This window comes from Mus pahari, chromosome 5 (assembly GCF_900095145.1).
Source record: "Mus pahari chromosome 5, PAHARI_EIJ_v1.1, whole genome shotgun sequence".
Taxonomy (NCBI): Eukaryota; Metazoa; Chordata; class Mammalia; order Rodentia; family Muridae; genus Mus; species Mus pahari.
In genome coordinates, this window is record NC_034594.1 from 39,651,963 (window position 1) to 39,661,416 (window position 9,454).

Consider the following 9,454-nt stretch of genomic DNA (forward strand, 5'->3'; position numbering starts at 1 on the left):
TCTCTCTCTCTCTCTCTCTCTCTCTCTCTCTCTCTCTCTCTCTCTCTCTTTCTTTATCAAGTCAGGGTCTCTTTGCTGTCCTGGAACTTTCTCTGTCTAGAGACCGTGCTCAGCTTCAGAGCCCTGTCTGCCTCCACCTTCTGTGTGCTGGACTGAAGGCCTGCACCCTGCTGAACAGCAGCAGGTCTTTTCTCCCTTAGACAAGTTGTCTGATTTCTTTTTCAAATATGTATTTTTCTGTTGCTTTGCAGCTTGCCATATCTTCAGTGTAGTCAGTGATAATCAGGAGATGAGATGACTGCATTACTTAGTATTAACCATGGCCACAAAACTTTTGCCTGCTCATGGCAGGTGTTCTGAAAAAGGAAATAAAGCCACTGGAAAATAGGCTCAAAGCTCTTACCTTGCTGGTAACCCAGGAACTTGGAAGTGTGGGAAGGTTTCTTCTGTTTAAAACGGCTAAATTACAGTGAACTAGACTTAAAAAAAAAGCAGGCAGTATTCAAATTTGGTTCTTGCTCTGTTAACCTAAAGGGTGGTAACAGAAGAAATAGATCCTTTGCTCTTACTGGCTAGCCCATTGTCTAGGCCATTCTCCCATGATTCTTTCCCTTGACCTTGACAGTCTGCTTCCTGTAAGAGAAAGGTCCCCTGAGGGCTTCCTAGAAAGATCTCACAGGGTCTATGCTGGAAGAAGATGCCTCAGTGTTTTTTTTTTTTTTTTTTTTTGGTTTTGCTTGCTTGCTTGTTTGTTTGTTTTCCTCTTAGAACCAGAAAGTTTCACAATAGAATCCCAAGGATTGTACTACGCTAGTACTATATGGTTCTACAGAGAAGGGTAATGTTGGACAGGAAAGTATGGGCTTGGCCTGTTTTTCCCCTTCCTCTAATCCATATATAGATACAAATTTACATAATCCTTCCTTCTGTATTTACATTTATTTATTTTTAAAGATATATTGTCAAACCCGGCCTTTGCACATATTAAGTATGGACTTCTGAATTCTACAGCTAGCCCCAGAGCCTTTCTTTTTAGGGTCTCACGTAGTGTAAGCTGGTTTTGAACTCATTGTGTAGCTGAAGCTGGCCTTGAACTCATGCTTCTTTTGTCTTAACTTCCAAGTGTTGAAATTACAGCCATGTGTGTGTATATATCTATCTATCTGTCTGTCTGTCTGTCTGTCTGTCTGTCTATCTATCTATCTATCTACATACAAACATACATACACACACATATATATTTACATATATATATATTTCATTTTTCTGACTCCCTCCTCTCACCCTGCCCCTTTCGTTTCCATTCAGCTCAGATTTCTTTGTGAAACATTCTGTTGTGGAACAGTTCTTCCCACCTCCACTCAGAGCAGTTAATGGTTAGTTTACTAACATCTCTCTTGGAATACTGAGGAGAGCTCGAGGGATAGTTCATGAGGTAGCTCTCTTTGTCCTCTCTAAGGATATACAAGTGTTTAACAGTGTCTGAGGACGTTGGTGGATGGTGTAATTGCCTGTAAGTTGTTCAGGCTCCTGTAAGCAATTCCTCACTCATGCTTCTGTAAGTAACTCTAATTAAATTAATCAGTTCTTCAAGCCAGATTTGGATGAAACCCCCTTTTCAGTTTGTTGTTACTGTATGCCATATCTGGGATGAAAAGACATTTGTTTACATCTTTCTAGAAAAAGTCACACACACCACCTTTCCCTAACAATTTCTTTTCTACTTTTTTTAAAAATTAAAAAAAATAATTTTTAGAGATGGTTCTTCCTTTTAAACATGACTCATATACACACATATGCATATATATGTGTGTGTGTATATACACATATGTATACACACACACACACACACATATATATGTACATGTGTGTATATACACACATGTACATATATATACACATATGTATACACACACACACACACACATATATATATATATATATATATATATATATATATACACACACACACACACACATATATATATATATATATATATATATATACACACACACACACACACACACATACATACATATTCCTTTTATAGACCATTTTACTGTTTTTTCCCTTTGAGCTTTGTTTTGTATGTAGATTCTAAGGCTTTAAGAAGGTACTGCAATTTAAATAAAAGCAATGTACAAATTGAAATCGAAAATAAATTATAGTTGGAAAGTTATTTTCAAATATCTTAGCTATCCCATGTATAGAATAAAATTTTCTTTTGTTCCTTTTCTATTCTTGTTCCTCTCCTTCCTGTTCCTAGCAAATTGAACTGTAGTTTAGTGTTTGGTTCACTTCTCCCCATCACTTGCATAACCTTGGGTTTTGTGTTGTTTAAGGTTGAGCTTAAAGGACTTTGGTTACTACTCAGATCTTGTGGTATCATTAAATCAAGATAATGCCGTTTTTTAAAAGCTATGGTGGTTATTTGTCAGATTATTTACAAAATTTTCTTCAAATGTAAATTGATTTTTTGAAAGTGTCCTGATATTATAAAGGTAGAATTCTCATACCCTCTGTTTATTAAGAGGGAGATAGCAAGGATAATTTATTTCTTAATTGATAATTTGTATTTACTGTTTAAAAACAACAGCAAAAGGATTGCACATAAATGCTTTATTTTAAAAATAATGACATTTCAAAGGTACCATTTGTCATTAAAGATCGTTTTAACATCACACACAACTTGCTCACTGGGCTATTCATTTGAAGAATTTATTGCTTGACATTTTATTTCTTGCCTTTAGGATAGTTAAAAATTATTATTTTAGAACTTAAAAAATCCACTGAAGTCAGAGTTAATTTTGACAGCTTTAGTACTATGTGACATAATTAAGATTTGTTTTCACAAAATTTATATTTTAAAATTGGCCAGGCGTGGTGGTGCAACCTTTAATCCTAACACCTGGGAGGCAGAGACAGACTGATCTCTGTGAGTTCAAGGCCAGCCTGATCTATATAGTCAGTTTCAGGCTGACTAAGGCTTCATAGCTATATATATGTATATTAATATATATTAAAATATATTAAAATTGTAAATCCGTTCCAACTTCAGTGGTATAATATCTTCCTCTTTGTTGTAAGTATAACTTTTTAGTTCTGAAGATAATATGAGAAATTTGAGATTATTTCTGTGTGTTGTGAAGATGGCAATGCAAAATAATAGAGACTTAAAAAAGATCATGCATGAATCTACTTTATGAATAGTATTTTAACCTATTGGTCTCAAACAATGTGAAGTTGCATTGCGCTGTATTTCTTATTGATTCCTTATAACTGGATTTTTAGGGGTTTCTCTACAAGTATTGACATATTCCTTAGATGACATCATTAGTCCCAGATTGCCCATCTTTTCAGTATTTGAAATTTCAGTTGGGAATAGATTTATGAATGCAGTCATGGTCCATCTCTGACTTAGGACTATTTTACACTGCTTCACACCTCAACTATCCTTCAGTTTGGGCTTGAGTGTAATTCCCACTAGAAGTCACACAATGACAGTGGCTTTTGTGTTCTCAGTGATGTTACTCAGCCCTAACATTGTGTTTCAGATATTTAGGAAAATGCCTTGAACTGCTAGTAGCTTTCAGGTAGGTGATTGCCTAATAAGGAGAACATTTAGTCTGAATTGTGAGAGAGATTCACAAGGCTCAACTTTTCTTTGTATATCATACAATTGTTCTGTATTTTCTATTTTCCAGTTATAACAGAGCACATGCATAGTTGCATATCTTTAGTTGGAAATTTTTTTTGTTTATGATATACTTGTTATCTAAAGAAAACAATTCCCCAAAGAATTGATTAAAGGTCTTATTGCTTCTAATTGAGTTTTTTGTTATCACTAAAGTTTTTATAAGTATACTATTCAATTTCAGCTGAATGTAATATCAAATAGTCTAACCAGTGATCTGTTGGTGTGATGGCCTAATGGCAAATAAATTTCTCACATACAAGTTTAAAATAATTTGAAAAATCCTATTAGGAAGAGTCCTTTGAGTACAACTGTAGAATAGTAGAGTAGGAATTGCATACAAATTGCATGGCCTTTTTTCTTGTTCAAACCTGCCCCTCTTTATTTTCCACAAGGCACTTAATTTCACTGCATCGAAGTTAAGTTGTGTTTTTTTTTCAACATCTTTTTAGGTGAGTACCCAGAATATGAAAATGGGTGGATTGCCACGTACGACACCTCCAACTCAGAAGCCCCCAAGTCCCCCTATGTCAGGGAAGGGGACACTTGGGTGAGTATATAGTAATAAGAAACCATGGAAAAATAACAGAAAAAATACTATTGTGTTAAAAAAAAAAACACAACAGCCTCTATGTAAATTGTAGAGAATATTTTCTTGGTAATGTTATCTTTTATGTGTAACTTTTTCTGATAAGCATATCTTTGTACTTTAAAAGTAGTTGCTTAGAAATTAGTTTTTGTAGTGAAGAAAGATATCAAGAAAAAATCTTAGCCTTAAGTCATGGTTAATTATAAAGTGAAGTCTTAACTTTTTCTTGAACGTTTTAATGATCTGTTTATATTACAGTTGAATTTATTAGGTTATCTTTGTCAAGAAGCTATGTGGATTGTAATATTCTGATTAACTTGTTATGATGTTTTTCCGAGTTTTGATTTGGGCTCTGGAGTTAGCTCTTTTCCGGATATTGACAGAAGGAAAGCCTGATGCTTTCTTGCACCGTATCCTAGCTTTATGGTTGAGATTTGGGTTCAGGTGGGTGTTGTGTAACCCAGAGACGAGTTGGCAGAACTTCTGGTTTAACTCTACTGTATGTTCTGTGGTCCTCTAGGCAGGTGGTCAGCACTTAGTTTTCTTAATCTGGAAAGGGAATGGTATTTTGTCCTCTATCAACTTTCTAGGGTCATTGTAGTACAAATTGGATTTTTAGAAACATTATCAGACATGATGCTTTCAGACATGATGCTTTCAGAACCATTGTCTTTGTGATATTTTCTCCAAAGGAAAAAGAGAGAGAGAGGAAGTGTGTGTGTGTGTGTGTGTGTGTGTGTGTGTGTGNGNGNGNGNGAGAGAGAGAGAGAGAGAGAGAGAGAGAGAGAGAGAGAGAGAGAGAAGAAAGACAAGAAACCACAGAAGAAAACCCCAAACAAATAAGCAAAAAGCACTTCCCACCTCAAAATTCTGTCAAAGCAATTTGGATTTAGAGGATACAGAGGCAAGTTGATAGGGGATAATGTTGGAAAGACACAATTTGACCAGTGGAAAACAAAACATAAAAATGCAACCAGGAATAGAATGGTTTTAATTAATAAATTTATTGTATTTTATTGTATTTGTTTTTAGGTCAGGATGTCACTACATAATGCAATCCCCCACTTCCTAAAGTTTTGGAATGCTGGGATTCCAAGTTTGTGCCTGTAATTCAGTTTAGGCAGTTTAGATAATTCAGTTTATCTGAAATGATCTTTTTGCCCTCAAAGAGGAAAGAATCTACCAGGTCAAGTAAGGTTTAGTCTTGAGAGGGTATGAAATGGCTGTGGAGTGTGGCAGCAGCAGAGAGAGAGACCTTTGCTTTGTTTCCCTCGGGGTGGACCACCTAGTGGGACTGGTTAGGGTTTAAGTTAAGGCTGTTATCCAGAGTCGGGTAAAATTAAAGTTTCTGCTGCACTCAGAGGTGGAATGTATGTGTTCATGCGCCAGTAATGCAATCTTTTGGGTATTAGCAGAAGTGTAGCTGCTCCATGGAGAGCAGAGTACTAAACTCCATTGCCCATTTGATGGTCCTGGGCTGTTTTAGTCTTTCTCTAGTTACCATGTGATTCTCTTCCTCCTGTGTTGGTGGTGGTGTTGTTGTTTCTCCCTTAACCCTGTTCACATCATTACTTTTTTTGGTATAGTTCTCATGTAGTGAAGTTAGAATGGACTATTTTTGTGTGCAGAAAACGTTAAAAGGTAGTGTTTAGAAATTTATTTCCTGATGTAGATATCATATATATCATATCATATATATCATATACCAACATATTATATGTATTATATGTCATATATAATAATTATAACTTATTTAAATTAAATTATTTGTAGTTTGTGTGTATATGTGCATTCTAATTTCAGAGGTGGTTCTTTTTGGTTTTTCGAGACAGGATTTCTTTGTGTAACAGCCCTGGCTGTCCTGGAGCTCTCTTTGTAGACCAGGCTGGCCTCAAACTCAGAGAGAGCTCTCTGCCTCTGCCTCTGCTGGGATTCAAGGCTATGCCACCACCACACAGCTGATGCTTGAATACTTTTTTTTTTTTTTTTTTTTTTTCGAGACAGGGTTTCTCTGTATAGCCCTGGCTGTCCTGGAACTCACTTGGTAGACCAGGCTGGCCTCGAACTCAGAAATCCGCCTGCCTCTGCCTCCCAAGTGCTGGGATTAAAGGCTGCGCCACCAGGCCCGGCTGATGCTTGAATACTTAAAAAACTAGTTTCAGTTCAAAGTCTTGGCCTTTCCCTTTCCTTTTGACACAGTATTTATTTTGAATTGTTATTTTGTTTATTGAACAATGCTTGAGAGAAGTAGGATGAACAGTGCCTTTGAAAAACAATTTTTTTTTAAAAAAGATTTATTTATTTATTATATGTAAGTACACTGTAGCTGTCTTCAGACACTCCAGAAGAGGGCGTCAGATCTCGCTACACATGGTTATGAGCCACCATGTGGTTGCTGGGATTTGAACTTAGGACCCTTGGAAGAGCAGGTGCTCTTACCTGCTGAACCATCTCACCAGCCCCCTTGAAAAACAATCTTAAGTGCTGGGTGGTGGTAGTGCACACCTTTAGTCCTAGCATTCCAAAAGAGGTGGAACTTTGAGTTCGAGGCCACCCTGGTCTACAGAGTGAGTTCCAGGACAGCCAGGGCTACACAGAGAAACCCTGTCTCAGGGAAAAAAGAAAAATCTTATTTAAAGTCAGTGAGCTAGTAACTTGAGTGGTCAAGGAAATTAATGCTTACAGAAGCTCTGGGAGTAAAGGGAGTGACCCACTGAGAAATACAAGGTCCTATTGGACTGCACCCTCCTGCAAGAGAAGAAATCTTTTTTTTTTTATATTTTATGCCTTGGGATGCCAAATTCTTTTAAAGTTGTAATCTCATCTGCAAGATATCCCTTGTCTTAAAGGATTTGGTCACTTAGCAAGAACTGAATGAATGCTAACCAGCGCTCCAGGAAGCATCTTACGTCCCGTTATTTTCCTTTCAGATTTTTTTCAGTTGCTTCCTTTGAAAGGAGTATTTGGGAAAAGGGAAACAATTTTTTTAAATAACATCTAGTTTGGGTTTTATAGTTAAGTAAGATAGAAGGACTTAGGTATTCTTCTAAAGTTTCTTTTCAATGCTGAACACCAAGAAAGAAAGAGATTAAGATGAAGTTAAGGGAGAAAAGTAAAAAAGAAAAAAATGAAATTAAATAGTGCATTTTTAAGTACCAATAAATCTTTAATTTCTGTGTCTTTAGTGTATAAAAAGGGCAATGAGTTACAGCTGGTATTGATCATCATGTGGAATTTGTGACCCCAAAAATCTAGATTTGTTATCTATATTTTTAAATATCTATGGTTAGGGAGAGAGAGAGGAGAAGAAGATAATTAGTGCATTCATTCAGTGCATTTGGGAGATTTTAACATGATCCTAAAGTAATTCAAATTCTTCTAAGAAAAGAATAGAGTCTAGAAAACATTGGCCTAAACAATGGAAAACTTGGTGTTTTCTGCAAATACATAAACAAAATTACATTAGCATAGGGATGAGGCTGGAGACTGAAATTTACACTACATACTCACCAGAACTCTCTCTACTGGTAGAAGAGTTATTATGCTGAAGGAAAGACAAATTGATACCTGGGTTAAACCACATTTCCTCTTTCTGCTTACAAATTGTATTTCACTGGCAACTCTGAAGTTACGGTGCCGAGACTTGATTAATCACACAATACATACGCTCTTCTTTTTGTAGGCGGCACTCCCCCTATCGAACACTGGAGCCAGTGCGTCCTCCAGTGGTACCAAATGATTACGTACCTAGCCCAACCCGTAATATGGCTCCCTCGCAGCAGAGCCCTGTGAGGACAGCTTCTGTGAATCAAAGAAATCGAACTTACAGGTATTTTCTCTACCTCAGCGCAAACCACAATGGTCAGAGTACCATAATCTCTTCAGATAACTTCAGCTAATCTCTCTCATTTCCAAGCACTAAGTTCTTTTCCTCACTCTATTCTCCCAAACCTCATCTGATTCTTCCTCTCTCTCATGTTCTGATGCAACTTTGAACAGTCAGGAAGGTGAAAAAGACATCCCAGAGATAAACTTAAGTTAATATAAAAACCATTACTAACCAGGAATAGAAATTGCAAGTTATTTTTTGGTGGAAATTTACAGATGAAAAACTATTCATAAAAAAATGTTAGTATATTACCATGCCATTACAAACTGAAATAAAATAATTTAGTAAAATTTACTAAAAGCTTCTTTAGATAGGTATTAGGCCAGGATATAAAAGGTAGTATTATTTTGATGTGTAAGCACCAACAGTTTGCCCTTTCATTTATAGGGAATTTACTTAAATTTTTTTTATAAGATAGACTGTATAAATAGGTATCAAAACAAGTTTACTGAACTCAAGAGTTTCTCCTTATTTATAAGGAATTCCTATTTGAAATGGAAGCCTTTTGAATTACGTTTCTTGTAGCTATGTCCGTTTCAGAAATACACGGGAATCCTGGTATTGTGCTCTGCATACTCATTCTTTGGTGGCTCTTCCTTCTTTAGCAGCAGTGGGAGCAGTGGAGGAAGCCACCCAAGTAGTCGGAGCAGCAGTCGGGAGAACAGCGGAAGTGGGAGTGTGGGGGTTCCCATCGCTGTGCCTACTCCGTCTCCTCCCAGCGTCTTTCCAGGTAGAGCATTAGTGGTCATTTATTTGGTTTTATTTTGTGAATTTGAATTCAATTTGTTACTGAATTGTGTGTGTGTGTGTGTGTGTGTGTGTGTGTGTGTGTGTGTGTGTGTATGTTTTGCTGGCTGTTAAACCCAGAGTCTTCTTAAGATGGGTTTTCTTCTTAATGAAATACTTAAAGAATTTTTCCATAGCACTCTGTAAGTTTTTGGGAAGTCTGTACCTATCCAGCCGATTTTAATGGCTTTGCTATCTTTCTCCGTTGCTATTTTATGTCTTTGGTGAGGGTTCAGTCGGTGCTTTGAGGTTCATGTTTGCATTATAACTGCGTTATCTTGGAAGTTGGGAAGACGGGGTTTGAGAATCGTTTTGATAACAAAGGACAGGAAATGTAAATTTCGGAGCATTAGAATCCAGCAGTTTCTGAAAAACTATTTTTTCAATTTCTTTCTTTCTTCCTTGCCCTTGCCCTTGCCCTTGCCCTTGCCCTTGCCCTTGCCCTTGCCCTTGCCCTTGCCCTTGCCCTTGCCCTTGCCCTTGCCCTTGCCCTTG

The 9,454-nt window shown here is 36.9% G+C and overlaps 1 protein-coding gene across 9 annotated transcripts in view; it reads left to right on the forward strand.

Annotated features, from left to right (window-relative positions):
• Abi2 (abl interactor 2) overlaps positions 1-9,454 on the forward strand; it is a 71,667-nt gene that overhangs the window by 29,787 nt on the left and 32,426 nt on the right. For 6 of the 9 annotated variants that reach the window (XM_021197294.2, XM_021197290.2, XM_021197291.2 and 3 more), the window contains 3 exons: positions 4,148-4,245; positions 7,967-8,113; positions 8,779-8,903. In XM_021197294.2, coding sequence (XP_021052953.1) covers positions 4,148-4,245; positions 7,967-8,113; positions 8,779-8,903 — 370 coding nt within the window. The remainder of the gene's footprint in view (positions 1-4,147; positions 4,246-7,966; positions 8,114-8,778; positions 8,904-9,454) is intronic. The other 3 variants (XM_029538400.1, XM_021197297.2, XM_029538401.1) reach the window with 2 other exon arrangements.